At 43.9% G+C, this 18010-nt stretch overlaps 1 protein-coding gene across 4 annotated transcripts in view; it reads right to left on the bottom strand.

The window, feature by feature from the left end:
* The window catches only part of LOC148398581 (membrane-spanning 4-domains subfamily A member 12-like), an 80855-nt gene that overhangs the window by 36736 nt on the left and 26109 nt on the right, over window positions 1–18010 (bottom strand). For all 4 annotated transcript variants that reach the window (XR_015857810.1, XM_088372338.1, XM_088372339.1 and 1 more), the window contains exons 3-4: window positions 16089–16199; window positions 14469–14525 (exon numbers count right to left, since the gene is read on the bottom strand). Coding sequence is in view for 3 of the 4 variants with exons in the window: in XM_088372338.1 (XP_088228464.1) it covers window positions 14469–14525; window positions 16089–16199 (168 nt within the window). In the remaining variant the exon portion in view is untranslated. The remainder of the gene's footprint in view (window positions 1–14468; window positions 14526–16088; window positions 16200–18010) is intronic.

Here is an 18010-nt window from a genome sequence, read left to right on the forward strand (position 1 = left end):
GGTTCCCGAAGTTGAGCCTGAGCAACAAGTCCCTCGACATCCCAGGAGAGGGAGCCTACGATGCAACTGGGGGAAAGTATGGGAGCTGGTTCCTCCACTGACTTGTCGGGAACGAATTGTTGGGACAACGCGTCTGGTTTCGTGTTCTGGGAGCCTGGGCGATAAGAGATGGACAAATTGAATCAAGAGAAAAACAAGGACCAGCAAGACTGTCGGGAATTCAGGCATTTTGCGGACTGTAGATAGGCTAGGTTCTTATGGTCTGTCCAGACCAGGGGTCACCAACCTTTCTTAAACCGAGAGCTACTTCCTGGGTACTGATTAAGGCAAAGGGCTACCAGTTTGACACACACTTCTGAAATAGCCAATTTGCTCAATTTAGCTTTCACTTTGTGTTATCATTGTCATTTTCAGTTCTCATGTAAGGGTGATTTTAACAAGAACAGCAAAAATACAGTCAAATCTCGGTTTTCGACCACAATCCGTTCCAGAAGGCGGTTCGAGAAGCAAATCAGTCGGATTCCGAATCTATTTTTCCCTTTACAAATAATAGAAAAAAATTTAGTCCGTTCCAAGACTAAAAGAACCCCCCCCCCCTTTTTTTTTTTTTAAACATTTTTTTCATTTGCGCATTTTTGCCCGATCGCACAACTGCAGCGCACCGCCGAACGCGCAACCGTAGCGCTGCGCTGGTCGCATTATTGTGACAGAGCCGTCGCTGAAATTTAGAAAATATTCTTAAAGTCCTGATGTACTTTCCAAAATTTAAGTGGACCTCAGTGCGCGGGGAGCTTTATTTGGTCCGATCGCGCAACCGCAGCGCGCCGGGCGCTCAGTGTCGCATTGCTTTAAGAGCGTCTTTGTGTTTTAGGATGGCTTTACTGCTCCCACTTGCTTTCTTTGGAGGCATGATTAGGGGTTAATACAATCCTCAAAGTAACGAAAATACCATAACCACAGATTCAGTCGGCATCCGGGCCGCGCGGTCGGGTTTTCTCGGGTCCTCCCGGCTCATCTAGTGAGGTTCGACCTATGAATTTTGTTCAACAACCGAAGCAAAAAATCTCGAATTTTTTATTCAAATTCCGACTTGTTCGAGAACCGGGACGTTCAGAAACCGAGGTTTGACTGTAAAATAAATAGATGCAGCTCACTGACAAGTGCCGCTATTTGAGCTAATTTTAGAACAGTCCTGCGGGCGACTCATGCGGTCCTCACGGGCTACCTGGTGCCCGCGGGCACCGTGTTGGTGACCCCTGGTCCAGACTAACACGGGTTGTTCGGTGCCCTCTAACCAATGGCGCCACTCTTCGAGCGCAAGCTTGATGGCCAGAGGTTCTCTGTCCCTTACGTCGTAGTTCCTCTCCGCTGGAGATAAACGTCGCGAGAAGAATGCACGGGGTGAAGTTTTCCGTCAGTGTCCTATTGTTGGGACAGAATAGCTCCTGTTCCGGTATTGGACGCGTCCACCTCTAGGGTGAATTGTCTCTTGGGATCCGGATGTACGAGTATAGGTGCCTGAGAAAACTTCTCTTTAAGAGTAAGGAACGCGGCTTGGGTTTCTTGATTTCAGGTGAACGTTGTCTTGGTCGGTGTCAGTGCTGCTAGGGGAGCGGCTGTCTGGCTGTAATTACGGATGAAATGGCGGTAAAAGTTGGCAAACCTGAGTAAGCGTTGGACTTGGTTGCGGGTCTCAGGAACAGGCCAGTCCAGGACGGCTTTGATCTTATCAGGATCAGGAGGAGGCCTACAGGAGCGGCGACCGGGACCTGTTCAAGCAGACCAGAAACACACTGAACCGAGAGGTCAGGAAAGCCAGGAGGTGTTACGGGGAGAGCCTGGAGAGACACCTCTCTGCCAATCCTGATCCCTCAACAGTGTGGAAAGGCCTGCAGAGCATCACGGGCTTCAAGAAACGAACCCCCCGTCCTGTGGAGAGCCCAAGGCTCGCTAACCAGCTAAACAGGTTCTACTGCAGGTTTGATCAGTCCTCCCACACAACGGGACTTCCTGCAGCACAATCCACATACTCACCTCCCCCCACAACTGCTCTGTCCACACCTCCATCACCGTGGTCACCGACTCTCTCTCTTGCAGAGGCCGCGCCCGCACTCCAGATTCGCGAGGAGGAAGTGCGCCAGATGTTCCGAAGACAAAAGATCAGGAAGGCACCGGGCCCAGACGGCGTGTCACCTTCCTGCTTGAAAGTTTGCACTGAGCAGCTGGCGCCCACCTTTGCACGGATCTTCAATCGTTCCCTGGAGCTGTGTGAGGTGCCCGCGTGCTTCAAGAGCTCCAGCATCATTCCAGTGGCCAAGAAGCCCGCCATCACAGGTCTGAATGACTATAGACCTGTTGCACTGACATCTGTGGTCATGAAATCTTTCGAGAGGTTAGTGCTGAACCACCTGAAGGATGTCACGGGCCCCCTGCTGGACCCCCTCCAGTTTGCCTACCGGGCAAACAGGTCGGTGGATGATGCGGTCAACATGGGACTGCACTACATCCTGCAACACCTGGACACCCCAGGAAAGTACGCCAGGATCCTGTTTGTGGACTTCAGCTCGGCGTTCAACACCATCGCTCCTGACATCCTCCAACAGAAGCTCATCCAGCTCGCGGTGCCTGCCTCCACCTGTCAGTGGATCACCAGCTTCCTGACCAACAGGAGACAGCGTGTGAGGCTGGGGAGCATCACATCTGACACTCTGACCACCAACACTGGAGCCCCTCAGGAGTGCGTCCTCTCCCCACTGCTCTTCTCCCTCTACACCAACGATTTCTCCGCAAGTGACTCTTCTGTGAAGCTCCTGAAGTATGCAGACGACACCACTCTCATCGGACTGATCCAGAACGGTGATGAGACTGCGTACAGACAGGAGGTGGAGCGGCTGGTCCACTGGTGCAGCCAAAACCACCTGGACCTGAACCCGCTCAAGACCGTGGAGATGACAGTGGACTTCAGGCGAGGCCCCTCACCACTTTCACCCCTCACTATCCGCAGTAATACTATTCTCTCATCAGACACCTTCAAGTTCCTGGGAACCACAATCTCTCGGGACCTGAAATGGACCGGCCACATAGACTCTGTCCGGAAGAAGGCCCAGCAGAGGCTGTACTTCCTGAGACAGCTCAAGAAGTTCAACCTGCCGCGGGAGCTGCTGAAGACCTTCTACACTGCCATCATCCAGTCTGTCCTCTGCACCTCCATCACTGTCTGGTTTGGATCGGCCTCCAAACAAGACAAGCACAGACTGCAACGGACAATAAGGACTGCAGAAAAGATAATTGGAATCAACCTCCCATCTATTCAAGACTTGTACCTGACCAGGACCAGGAAACGTGCAAGTAACATCTCAACAGACCCTTCGCACCCAGGTTGCAGCCTGTTTGAACTACTCCCCTCCGGACGCCGTTATAGAGCTCTGTACACTAAAACCAGCAGACACAGAGACAGCTTCTTCCCCCAGGCTGTCGCTCTGATGAACTCACACCACTCTTAGAGTCTCAGAGTCATTACTGTGCAATAACATCCTGCTTTCCACACCTTTTTTTGTTTACACTGTTTGTACTATGTGTCCTCTCTGCATCCATTGCAGCCTGGTCATCCTAGAAGAGGGACCCTCCCATCTGTGGACTTTTCTCAAGGTTTCTCATTTCCCATAGCTGGAGTTTTGAGTTTTTCCTTGCCCTCTTGGGAGTTTAAGATCTGGGGATGTTTGAGAATATCTTTCGTTCTTCACATGTGCTGAGTGTTGTTGTTAGTCACCTAAATGTTGAACAGAGGCTGTGATTTACCGAAGTCAAATTCCTTGTTTGGCACGCTCAAACATGGCGAATAAAAAACTCTTGAATCTTGAATCTTGAATCTGAACCTGTCTCCTCTCAAGGATGAACGCTAAGAAGGTGATGGATGGTTTGTGGAACTTGTATTTCTCTGCCTTGATGTACAATCGGTTCTCCAGGAGGCGCTGTAGCATCAGGCGGGCATGACGGCGGTGTTCGGAGGGGTTTCGTGAATAAATGAGAATGTCATCCAGATAGACAAACACGAATACGTTGAGAAAGTCCCAGAGGACATCGTTGACTAGGGCTTGAAAAACTGCGGGCGCGTTGCAAAGTCCAAAGGGCACGACGAGGTACTCGAAGTGGCCTAGCGGAGTCTTGAAAGCGGTCTTCCACTCATCTCCCTGGCGGATCCTGACCAAATGATATGCGTTTCGGAGGTCGAGCTTGGTGAAGATGGTGGCTTCCTGGACTGGTTCAAATGCTGATGAAATGAGGGGAAGGGGATACCTGTTCTTGACTGTGATGAGGTTCAGGACACGGTAGTCGATGCAAGGGCAGAGAGTCTTATCCTTCTTGCCCACGAAGAAGAATCCTGCCCCCAGGGGTGAGGAGGAAGGGCGAATGATGCCAGCGGCCAGTGATTCGTTAATGTATGTTTGCTTGTCTTTCTGTGCGTGAGATGTTGTAGAGCCTACTGGACGGTAGCAGGGCTCCGGGAAGAAGCTCTATGGCACAATCGTAGGGGTGATGAGGTGGTAAGGACGAAGCCTTGCTCTTGTTGAAAACCTGTCTGAGGTCATGGTATTGTCCGGAAACATGTGAAAGATCGATTGAAGCCGGTTCCTCAGGTGTCACTAGGGGCGGGCGAGATGGCACGGCAGACTGAAGACAAGAGGATAAGCACTTCGTGGACCAGGACTCGATATGGCGCTCTGATCAGTTGATCTGAGGGTTGTGTCTCTGGAGTCAGGGGAACCCAAGGACAAGAGTTGACTGTCTGATTGGAAACCCAAAAACTGAAAAAAGTTCTCAATGGTTGCCAGAAATAAGCAGCTCCATGGGTTTGGTGCGTTGGGTGATGCTAGAGAGTCCCCCCCTATCCAGGGCAGAGACAGAGAGAGGAATTGAGAGAGGTTCTGTCTCGATCTGGGCTCGGGAGACGAATTCCTGGTCGATCAGATTTCTCTCACACCCCGAGTCGACCAGCCGGTTAGCTTGTAGCTATGGTTGTGGACAGAAATCATGGCGGGTAGGGAGAAGCGAGGAGACTTGATACTCGGAGGATGGTCCGGCGGTCCTCCCCTCACGACCGTCGGACCCTCTCTTTTGGCCGAACGGGACAGCTGGCGATGAAGTGATCCGGGGAGCCGCAGTACAGACATTGTCGGGACTTTCGGCGCCGCTGCAGTTCCTCCAGAGATAGTCGAGCCCGGCCAATCTCCATGGGCTCGGGCTCTGGAGAGGACTGGCAAGGTGATCGCCCCGGCGGACTGGGTCTGGCTAAAAAGGACTGTGAACTTCCTTCCATTTGCTCCCATCGGGAGCTTCTCTGTCTTTCCCTAATCCGATTGTCCAAACGAATGGCCAGGTAAATCAGGCCGTCCTATGTGTCTGGTTCTTCCAGGACTGCCAATTCGTACTTTAAGGACTAATCTAAGGCTTGAAAGAACGCCGTTTTCAAGGATACAGGGCCCCACCCGGACGCGGCTGCTAACATACGAAACTCAATGGAAAAATCTGACAAGGGGTAGTTCCCTTGCCAAAGCCCCCCTAACCGGCGAGACACACCGGTCTGATTGGTCTCGGTCGAAAAGGTCTGCTTAAATTCCCTCAAAAATTGGGGGTGGAGCACTGGTTAGCACGTCCGTCTCACAGTTTAAAGCTTGCGTGTTAGATTCCACCCCCAGCCCTCTCTATGTGGATTTGCTTATTCACCTTGTGCTTGCGTGGGTTTTCTCCGGGTGCTCTGGTTTCCTGCCACTCCCGCAATCCAAAATTGCCCGTAGGTGTGAGTACGTGTGCGAGAGGTTGTTTGTTTCTGTGTGTCCTGTGATTGGCTGGCAAACAATTCAGGGTCCCCTGTCTACTGCCCGATGACTGCTGGGATGGGCTCCAGCATGCCCGCACCCACTTAGTGAAGTTGGTTGGGTCATGAAGATCCTTTTAGAACGTTAACACTATTTCACGCCAATGTTATTTGGTTTGAGTTCTTTTTTGTTTATCTTGTTTGTCCTATGATATTCTCATTCTTTGCTATCCTTTCCACCCTAGTTAGCGTCTTTAACTAGTGTCTAGCACGGGTGGGGGGGGGTTGGGGGGGGGGGGAGCAACCCATAATGTTTAAAGAGCCATATTGGAATGTTTTCTTTTTCTTCTTCGTCCTACTGCTATTTTTAGTTTTCTTCTTCTTGACAGGGATTCACTTTGGCTTGGGGAGTTAAGTTCAACATTCGCTTTAAAGATATCTGGCGCCATCTGGCGTTGTGAATGGGTATAATGTCTACACCCCGAATGTGAGACGACCCCCACTTTTTCAGTCTTATTTCAATGCAAAAAACATCGTCTTATGTTCGGGTCAATACGGTAAGTCAGTGCAAGGTTGAGCTGCAGCAGCATCCTCTTTTGACACGCACAATACAACGCAGCCATCCTCGGATCTGAGCAAATAAACACCAAACCTGTCATTCCAAATGTATATTGACAAAAAAAAAGCTGAAACAACTTTATATAAACAGCCACTTTGTTACAAAATATATGCCTATGACAGGATTTTGTTCTTGCCCATTTCATGTGACTTATATTTTCGGACATCACTGGACAGCTTCTCAACATCGGGCATGTAAAATGTAACTTTAATCTTCACGCAGGACTGCAAGCTCTCATCTGTGAGTAGTAGTAGTAGTAGTAATAGTAGTAGTAGTGTAATTTGAAGATGCAATCCACTTTTTAAATCTATCCTTGCGGTCCTCTAATTTCTCCAGCAGTAATGCAATCGCACTTTATTGCTCATTCCCAGCTGGCTACTCGGGTGCAAATGCAGCATGCCTTCCCTGGAAATGTCTTTCCACATTATTCTTTTTTTGTTGTATGACAACTTCTCATTACAAAGCAAATATGTAGGCAACCCTCCCGCATTGGCAATGAAAGCAAATTATTTGGTCCAAGAACTGTTGAATCATCTGTTCTCCTCAGCTATCTTTCTCTTTTTCCCTTTGGGATCCATCGCTCATCACACACCCACCGGTTTATTTACAACAGTGACCATCGACGCGACACGCTGAGTTGCAGGAAACGTGTGTCACAGCTTATGATGCAAATCTCAGTTGACAGATATTTTGAAATTTAATATTCATCCATCCATTTTCTGTACCATTCTACACAATTTACAGCATTGGAAAACATTGAGAATGTTTTTCTCGCGTTTTTCCTGCTACAGAAACTATACAAAAATAGAACATATTTTCCCCTCATCATTTTCCATTTACATACATTTTTAAAAAAGCACCAGGGAGCCACTAGGCGGCGCTAAGGAGTCACATGCCGCTCAAGAGTCGCGAGTTGTTGCCCCCTGCCCTAGCACTTCCCATGTAGACTTAGAGAATACATATAGAGAATATTTCCTTAAGTAATTCATTTGATCATTATTGCCACCCTTTTTCACGCCAATACTACTTTTCATTAATATTGCCCATCTCAGTTTTAGATGTTGTTAAGCTTTTGTGGCTCCGTGTTTTTGTTGTTTTTTGTTTTCCCTGTGGGAGGTCAAAATGCAAATTTGAGTATAAAAGATTGCCAATCCTTTGCATAAGGTTTTATTATTCATTAAGTACATTAGTTTTTTTTTATTGCCTATTTTTTCCCAATACCTATTTGAGGATAAAAGGTGGCCAATCTCTTGCATAGGTTTTTATTTTGGATTAAGTACATTAGTTTTTTTTATTTCCTAATTCATTTTTCCAACACCTACCGTATTGGCCAGAATATAAGACGACCCTGATTATAAGACGACCCCCTCTTTTTCAAGACTCAAGTTTGAAAAAAGACGTTTTGAAGATCAAATTTAATTTTTATACGGAAAATAATTACAGTACATCTGAAACAAATGATTATAACAACATATTCGAGAGAAAAAGCATGTTATTTTGCCTCATTCAAACCATGCAAAAACTGTCTGTCACATCTTAATATCTGAACATTTAAATATGTAAACTAAAGTGCAATCACGTTTGTAAACGAATGGCTTCTGGTTTTTTAAATGTAAATAAACCAATCGACTGTGATACAACAACAAAATTGCAATAACTGCATTAACCATCAAAGTGGAGTCTAACTGTAACTGTAGTCTTGAAACAAATCTGAATAAGGATAAACATTGCAATAAAATAATGCAAACTGCTACCGCTATTGTTGGGGAGCCTGAGGACTATATAGGGGGTTGGCTCGGATGGTTATGCTCTTTTTGCTCCCAGGTGTCGGTCAGAACACAGGAGGGAAGATGTGGTTCAGTTTTGATTGCTTTACTGAATTATTGGCAAAAAAGTAACAGGCACTATGGCTCATACGGGCATACAGGCAAACTGGCAAAAGGGTATAGGCACACGTTTGGTCGTAAGGATGTGCGAGCAAGTGTGTTAAAAATGTGTATATATATATATATATATATATATATATATATATATATATATATATATATATATATATATATATATATATATATATATATATATATATATATGTTATCATGTGTTCTCCAAGCAATGCTTACTGCAATATTACTGCAATATATGCTTACTGTTTGGCTTTGCTGTTTTTTATGTTGTGCTACAGAAAAGAAAGGTTACAGCTGGGTCACGAGAGAGGTGATGGCTGGGTCAGGCAGGACGCAGCTACCAGCTTGCAACTCTGCAAGCAGAGGACGTCTAAGAGAACGTCTACCGAGACAATTCGTAGAAACAACATGCCTGACCACAGTTTTACACTCTCAGATAGAGCGGCAAGAAAATGTCAAGTTTCCTGTTTTTATCATAGAGACAAATAGAGATGCTGATTGCTTAAATTGTTTTGCAGACATTGCCATATACGTATGCAACACCTTGTGTTTATTTTTGCTTACGAGACAAAGCCCACATGCTTTCCCCTCCCTCCTTAGGAGCTTTTGTCTCACATTGTGGGTAGGACAAATCCAAATAAAAAGAGTAGGAGTACATACAGATATTTAGTGTAGTGAGATTGTTGTAAGCTATCTGTACTACACTCCGCACGAACATTTAAATTAATATTCTTGTCTTATTGTGATTTCTGTTTGCTGAGTCTTTTCTCTTTACTTTATAGTACACATGTCAGTAAAATAAACCTGCCAAAGTGTGTGTAGTGTGCATGGGTGAGTCTTTAGGTGTGTGAATGTGATTCTTGTGTGTGATTATTGTATGAAGCGTGTGAAGGGTGTGTGGGGTGTGTGCGTGTGTGTGTGTGTGTGTGTGCACGTGTGTGTGGGTGTGTGCGTGTGTGTGTGTGGTTCTGCAACAGACAGAAATACAGCACGAAAGTCAACGCTCAACTTCTGACGTCACACAACACGAGTAGACGGCCCACATTACATAACTAACTGCGTGTAACGGTTCCGCTATACTAAATAACCATAAATGAAATACTCTCGGCCACACACCAAACATAAGTCATCGAGACAACAAAATACATTTACTGGCGACCGTTAGTCGCTGTGCCGCTGCGTAACGGGTACTCGTACGATGCAAGGCAAACTTAAAGGAGCGCGCCGAAGCTATCAATCAAACGGCCCACACACGAAACAAACCACGATCAGACAAATGGCACAACAGTAAACAGTAGTAACAATGAAATGTATATACTCACTTTGTGTCAAAGACGCACATGATCACAGCACCACACTCAGTCGATACCAGCAACTTTTAACTTACTGCTGCGCCCAAGCTCCAACAACCGCGATAAGCTGAGGTAACTCACGCGAGACTTAAGGCGCGGTGACGTAACTGTCCAAAAATGTATGTCTAGACCCCGAATGTAAGACGACCCCCACTTATTTCAATGCAAAAAAACACCGTCTAATATTCGGGCCAATACGGTATTTGAGTATAAAATGTCGCCAATCTTTTGCATAGGTTATTATTTTGGTTCAAGTACATTGTTTTTTTTCTAAAACACTATTTAACAGCCAAATATTGTTGTTCAGGTGACATGACAGATTGTCTCACCGTAGACTGGCGTTCACAGGGGACGCAGGGGAACATTGTGACATTTCGGTACACATAGGGGAGTTTTGGGGCCCTCTAAAACCAAATGGATTCCTCGCTCGATCTAACTCAGCCCTCTGTGAATTGTATGACTGTGATTACTGTGAAGGAGATGTTCGAAGACATTTCGTCTCAAATCTTTGGTAATCTGAAGAAGAAAGACAGAAATAAGGCAATGGCAAAGTTGCAGAAGGAATGGGTTAAGTTGCAAAAGAGAAAGTAAATTGCAAAGAAAGGAGGTGACATGGAGTCAGATAAGTGATGAGTTGTGACATGAAGAGAAATGTGGGAATGGATAGAGAAGGAGAAAAGACAATGGAAGAGGGAAATTAGCGGGACAAAAGAGAATCACAAAAACAGGTAGAAAAAAGATGAGATGTCGTGTGCACTTTATGCAATGGGGCCGCTACTTTGCAAAACTCTGTGAAGAGCAAATCCCTGTGACCAGTGTGAGTATACCTGTAAAGGCGGGAACAGGGTAAGTGTGAAATCATCATTGTATCCAAATATGACAATTGACAACAAATTAATTAACATGTTCCATCGGTGTCGCCACTAGACTCACTTGACCTCTCAGAGGCACCTGATATGACAGCACCAATGATACACGTCGTGGGACAGCTGCACACTGACAATCAGAAAACACTCGACATGGACCAGATGGTGGCTCACAAACTCATTCGTCACTGCATAACTTGCACAGAGGTGCTGGAACTCCAACAACAGATGTCCACTCACTCCACGGTTCAAAACTCGGTACAAAATTCACATACATTTTTTTCGGCGACTCATTAATGGGTTGCTCACAATTTGATGTATAACCAACCCATATCCTGACTCACCCATGTCCAAAGTCCAGCCTGCGGGCCTAATCCGGCCCCCGTTCAGATTTCATACGGCCCGCAGCTTCCGTCTTATAATGAAATATATATATTATATATAAAATAAATATTATTTATGGCTCGCCTGCACTGTCAAACTGAATAAAAAAAATAAATCATGAAACTTGAAACTGTAATCCTTCCTATTACCGAAAGGTGGAAGTCCACCACTCTCAGCTCATTTCTGCTATGGCAACTGCAAAGAAAACGAGGAAAGTTGACATTGAGGGCCGTCGCTTTCAAGAGAAATGGGAATTACAATACTTCTTCACTGAAAATCAAGGCAATTGTGTTTGTCTAATTTCTACAGAGACGGTTACCTTGTTTAAGGATTTCAACCTAAAGAGACACTATCAGACTAAACATGCTAACACATACGACAAGCGAACTGGGAGTGTTCGCGCTGATAAAGTGAAGCTTCTCCAAGCTGAACTGGCATCACAACAGCGATTCTTCAACCATGGCTGTGAGTCAAAATTAAATCAAAAGTAAATATTACTTAATATTAAATGTTACGAAGTGGCCATGTTAATACTGTTGATATTATGAACCTGTAGACGTGACATAAACAATTACTTTCTGAAAGATATTGTAAATGTCAAGAGAAAAATTCACTTGTTTTAAGTTTTAATAATAACAGACAAGTTTGCATTACTTAACTCCTGTTTAAAATGTTCGTGAATCAAAAAAAAATTGAAACATGTAAATTTAAGGTAAATTTGCATTACTTACAACTCCTGTTTAAAAAGTTCATGAGGCAAAAATAATTTCAAACTCATGTAAATTTAAGTTTTTGTTGGATTTTTGGTCCACAATTTGGGAAGCGCGCTATCCGCGCCTCACGGCAAAAGCCATAGCCAATGACCTGATATCCAATTTACTCACCGTATGCTCGTTTTATTTCTTCAGTTTTAGGAAAAGGCTAAGACACCGAAGCAAAATTTAGACTTACACAGGTTGGTCGAGTTCAATCACAATTCTTGTTAAGAAAGCTCTGTTTTCAGGAAAGTACAATACAGCGCTGGGCCTTTCGTGCGACCATGCTCAAGAGAAAGTCTCCAGAAAAGGCAACGTTCAAGGTTCTTTGGTCAGCTTATATTCAATTGCACATGCCAGTGAGGGCCGAGTTTGATGGGTGATGAGTCAGGGGGTGTGGCAAGTTCGCAGGAGAGTTGGATTCCATGGGAGTGGGTGCTAGTTCGGTGAGAGCTAGTTCCGTGGGGGTGGGTGCTGATTATGGGCAATTCTGTGTGTGTGGTGGCTGTTGTCTTTCGGCCTTGGCGATCACCTTTGGCCGGGTTCTTGGTTGTTTTCCTCCTGCCGCTCTTCCTCTGGCACCTCTACCGGTTTTATCTCCAAGTGTCCTTCCTGTAAACCATTCTTGCACCTACATCCACTTCGCCCACTGTCACACACCGCCCATTCATCATTCTTTCAATTTTGTCAGTAGTAATCAAAAACTGGCGTCTAGCATTAGTCAAACCATAAGATATAATCACGTACTGAACATTTTTAGACGACTTTGGCAGTGTCCGTGATTTAGAAAATCATCAGGCATGCATTAAACAGTTCCTTAAGGGTCATTAAGCTATTCAGCCAATATATCAAAAAACATTTGTTATTTCAAAGTGCTCAGAAATACATGGTATCAGATCATAAAGTTATAAAAACCTTTGTCATTACCCCCTATCAAAAATGTCTAGTTATGTCTGCTTTATTGATTTGGTGTGTAGGTATAATTATATGCTTAAAATGTTTCTTTTATTGATTTAATTTGTGAATATACTTGTCTGCTTATGTACTTTATTCAATGAGGTTTGAGCATATCTGTTTTTGTAGCTAGGCAGGACTTTTTGTATTTCGACCCCATTCCTTCAGTATTTCATACAGTTTGTTCAATGTTATCTGACTCTTCAGATATGAATGAAAGGTCCAACCACAGCGCGCTGGGTGCTCAGTGTCGCATTGGTTTAAGAGCGTCTTTGTGTTTTATGATGGCTTTACTGCTCCCACTTGCCTTCTTTGGAGGCATTATTAGGGGTTAATACAATCCTCAAAGTAATGAAAATACAATAACGAACAGAGGCACTCCGCATCCGGGCCGCGCGGTCGGGTTTTCTCGGGTCCTTTCGGCTCATCTCGCAAGATTCGACCTCCGAATTTTGTTCGACAACTGAAGCAAAAAAAATCTCGAATTTTTTGTTCGAATTCCGATTTGTTCGAGAACCGGGACGTTTGAAAACAGAGGTTTGACTGTACGTTTACAGATCAATATCCAACGCAATCATAAATAAGCAGCACCAATGTGTTAAATAAGTCTTTAGTCGGTTCCGGTCACTTTTGTGGGAGAGAGTTTGAGAAACGTGATTGTTTATGGGGGGCTGCCACGACACTTTGCTGAGGGTTTGCTGAGAGTAAGCAGTACCAATGTGTTAGATCGAACTTTAGTCAGTTCCGATCAGTTTATAGGAGATAGTTTGAGAAACGCGATTGTTTACAGGGGGCTGCCACGACACTTTGCTGAGCCTCATAGGAGTCTGCGAGCTGAGGCTCATGGGAGTTTGCGGGTGGCTAATGCTATTATGATAGCTGCTCACCGCACGAGGCTATTTCATTTCAAAATAGGCTGCTCCGTTAATGTTTCGAATAAATTTACAAATCGATATGGAAGGGAAACATAAGTAAGCAGTGCCAATGTGTTAGATTGAACTTTAGTCAGTTCCGATCATTTTATAGGAGATAGTTTGAGAAATGCGATTGTTTACAGAGGGCTCATTGGTTATTGGCTAGTGGATGCATACAGCAACCCTAGTTAACCTCAGTTTGTTGCAGTATAGCTTCTATGCGCCTTTTAATCCGGTGCGCCCTATATATGAAATAATTTCTAAAATAAAAAATTCAATGAGGGTGGGCCTTATAATTCGCAATGGATTATAAGGCCCACCCTCATTGAATTTATGGTGCGAAAAATACGGTAGTTAAAAAATTTCCCAAAAAACTATTGGCCCCCAGGCCCCTTCACTTTATCAAATGCGGCCCTCATAGCTCAAAGTTTGGACACCCCTGTCCTAACTGGTTCGGCGGACCTTGACAGGTCTGCCGAGCCGGCCAATGGATAAATGACACGTAAGCAGCACGTCGGATGACGGCTCTGAGAAAGACTGGAGAATCAGTCGAAACTGTCAGCGGGTAACGCCTTAAAAAAAAAAGTATTGTCTGAACTAAAGAATTTGCTTATGAAACCTTTTTTTTTAGTTTGGGTTTGTGAAAATGTTTGGCTAAATGGATGTCAATAGTTTTGTGGTGTTGATGAACAAATAGTTTAGTTTACTTCACCACGGCTGTGTCACTACTTGCATTGGTTCCCTTTTTTTTTAAGCCTGCCTGTCTTAAGAAATACCCTGGTTGCATATTGTACTGAGCTGTGTGTGTTTTTTCGAAAAAGATGAGTAAACAAAAAGTAATAAATGTATTTAAACAGCCAACGCCAGCGTATATATATTTATGTGTGTGACAGATACATACTTACAGTCCTCGTGGTACAGTGTTTGTCCAAGATGATGGCAACAACTCCAGCTGTTATAAACTGATACAGGCAAACGCACGCACACACACAAGGGAAAATAATGAATATTAAAATGTTTACACTAGACAGACAGCGCCAATGTCATCTTAAGTCCTCTTTTACATATATTGTAATCATTTGTTTAAATAACATTTTTAATCTGTGAATGTGTTTGCATTGTTAGATCGCATGCACCGTATTATTCCAGTTTCACACCACGGACAGACTAAGTACCGTATTTTCCGGACTATAAGTCGCATTTTTTCTGTAGTTTGGCCAGGGATGCGACTAATACTCAGGAGCGTCTTATATGTGAAATTATTAACACATTATTACTTGATAAAAAACACATTACTTACTTACTAGTAGTACAGGGTCCGGCAAAATGATGACACATTTTCTAGGTATAGTAAAATACAAATAAATTAAAGAAACAAACAAGTTTATGTTTATTTTCGAAAAGTACATGTAATGCCATTTTGTTTTGTTGTGTTTCATTTCATTTCATTTTCTTTTCGAATAATGTTATTTTGTTTCGTTTCAGTTGCTAATATGAATTGGACCGGTGAGCAGCGTGCTTTCATTGTGGAAACGTTCATCAAGAACAAATCTGTAACTGTAACACAAGCGTTCTGTTTGCGCTTCAGACTTGGTAGACATGATCCCGTACCTGCTCTAAACACAATCTTGTTATGGGTTACTAACTTCAGAGCCAGAGGATCAGCATTGAAACGAAAATCAACCGGCCGACCTCGCACCGCCAGAACTCCAGAAAATGTGGCAGCGGTAACACCAAAATAGCATTGTTCAAAAAAACAAAACGAAACTGAAATGAAACAAAACAAAACGAACCAAAAATGGCATTACATGTATTTATCGAAAATGAAAAAAAAAACTTTTTATTTCTTTAATTTATTTGCATTTTATTAAACCTACAATTGTATCAAATCTTTTTGCCGGACCCTGCATATCAATTCACATGTTATTTTCACATTAAACCGCATGAGGGCGCTCTAGGTCTGTGGAATAATTAGAACTGCAATTGACGATGAGTCCGTATAAGCTTTTGCTGGTGAACCATGGTGTTTTGCTGAACCATCTAGTTAAGTTTTGCAAAACGTACTAAAAAAGGTTTAAATGAGTCTAGGCAATTGAGAAGGATATTTGCCATTTGGGTGGCACTGACTGTTTGCATGGAAATGGAATCAGGTCTGAAGCATGGGTGAACAGTTTTGGGAGAGATATGTGCTTTTGCAGGTTTGCTATCGTATTGTGCTGAACTGTAAGAGTGTTATGCCAAATAATCTTAGCCTTTGGAGAATGTAATTTCTGTTTCATGAAATGAGCCAAACCAATAGAGAAAAACTAATATTTTATGACTCAGTCACAGAAGTGAATATTTTTCTCCTCATTTAGTAAAAAAAATAGGACTTGAGCTAGGTGTCCAATACAATTTATAAGTTTAAACGTTTTGCTTTTTTTCATTTATAATTCCATCATTCTAACATTACCGCTATTTGAAGGTCATTATACCATAATACAGATTGCTGATGTATTTGAGCAACTCAAGTAAAAAAAACTCACCACTAGGCCACTCCACCATGGCACGCCCAGGTAAACCACCTCAGTGTGGTTTATAAAATGCAGTGGAATAGCGTAGGACATGATCATCACGCCCAGCACCACCTGACTCACCTATGACCATGCAAAAAACATAATACAGTAAACATAATACAGTAAACATACCCTATTGGCCCAAATATAAGATGGCCCCGATTATAAGACGACCCCCCTTTTTCAAGACTGAAGTTTGAGAAAAAAATTGAATTTTTATACTGAAAATATACAGTATATCTGAAACAAATGACAATCTGAATAAGAAAAAATATTACAATAAATTAATGCAAACTGGTTTAAACTTAAGAGTCGCTGAGATCTGTCATGTCAGAACATTACTCCTCACAAACATCCTCTGCCTCGCTGTGCTCAGTGTCACTGTCCTCACTTCCATCCTCTGGCTCCGCTGGCTCCTCCCATAGGACGTCATTCTCACTGCCGTCCAGGGCATTTAATATGCAACATTTTTTAAACCCGTGGTTGATGCTCTTTGGGGAAACTGCAATCCATGCATGGAGGATCCACTCACAGAGCAAACGTACAGGAGGCTTCAGAATCTTTCCTGTTGGTGTGATACGTGATCACCAGACAGGAGCCACTCTGTGTAATTCTTTCGCAGATTGTCTTTGAATGGTTTGTTGACCAAAACATCCAACACCTGCAGCTGACTTGTCATCCCCTCCAGAATGATCACTAAGTCGCCGTTCATCGCCTTCACTTGTTTTTTGACTGGATCAGACAAGTGTCCACGAAATGCATCCAAAATCAGCATGTTCCTCTTTTTCTGAGTCCCTCATGCCGTCTGCCCCACACAACCTTGAGCCAGTCGACTACAAGTTCGGTCTCCATCCAGCCCTTGCCTGGGCACGTATAATAATGCCAGCTGGCATCGCCTCCTTAGGTACTGTCTTACGTTTTAAAACCACATACAGAGGGAGTTTGGTTCCGTCTGCTAGGCAGGCTAACATGACGGTAACGCGGCTCTTCTCATTTCCGGTGGATTTTATAATAACAGATTTCTCACCATTCTTGTGTACAGTGACAGGTGTTGGCATGTCAAAAAACACAGGTGTCCAGTGGGTAAGAGTGGTTTTTCCTTAAATTGTTCACATAGCACTGAAAAGACAACAGATTATCTTCAAAGTTAGAAGGCAGGCACTGTGCTAGACTTGTTCTGCGTCGCAGCGTTAGTCTGTTACGCCGCATCATTATTTTACACCAGCTGAGGCTTGCTTTAAAGTCAGCGGTGTTTAGCTCTTTGGCTCTTTCCATGGCCTTGAGCTGAATGACAGCTCTGCTGATGGGCATCCCGTCCTTTCGTTTCTCGTCCACGTACGCACACACCCTCCTGTCGAGCTCTTGGAAGCGGCCGCTCTGAGGACCACGGAAACCTTTTCTCTGACTGTGAGCTCTCCATCTCCGTACATTGCACTCCGTGACACCATATTTCACAGCCGCTTGGCAATTGTTTGAAGACTCTGCCTCATTTATCACTATCATCTTGAAGTTTGCGTCATAACTTCTCTTCAGCTGCCGGTTAACCTGGCCGATCTTCGACACACTTTTCTCCAGATTGTCGCTACGTTTCTCCATTTTCTGTTATCTCTTCTCTTATTTTCTTGTCTTTTCTTTCTTATCGCTATTTTTTATTTTTCTTCTTTGTGCTACCGCTATATTTATTTATTCTATTTTTCTTCGTGCTTCCGCTATTTTTAGTATTTATTTTATTTGTCTTCTTCGTGACGGGTTCGCTTTGGTCTGGGGAGTCAAGTTCAGCATTCACTTTGAAGGTATCTGGCGCCCTCTAGCGTTCTGAATGTCTAGGGCCCGAATATAAGACGACCCCCACTTTTTCAGTCTTATTTCAATGTAAAAAAACATAATCTTAT

This window comes from Syngnathus floridae, chromosome 4 (assembly GCF_059516105.1).
Source record: "Syngnathus floridae isolate MCC-2025c chromosome 4, RoL_Sflo_1.0, whole genome shotgun sequence".
Taxonomy (NCBI): Eukaryota; Metazoa; Chordata; class Actinopteri; order Syngnathiformes; family Syngnathidae; genus Syngnathus; species Syngnathus floridae.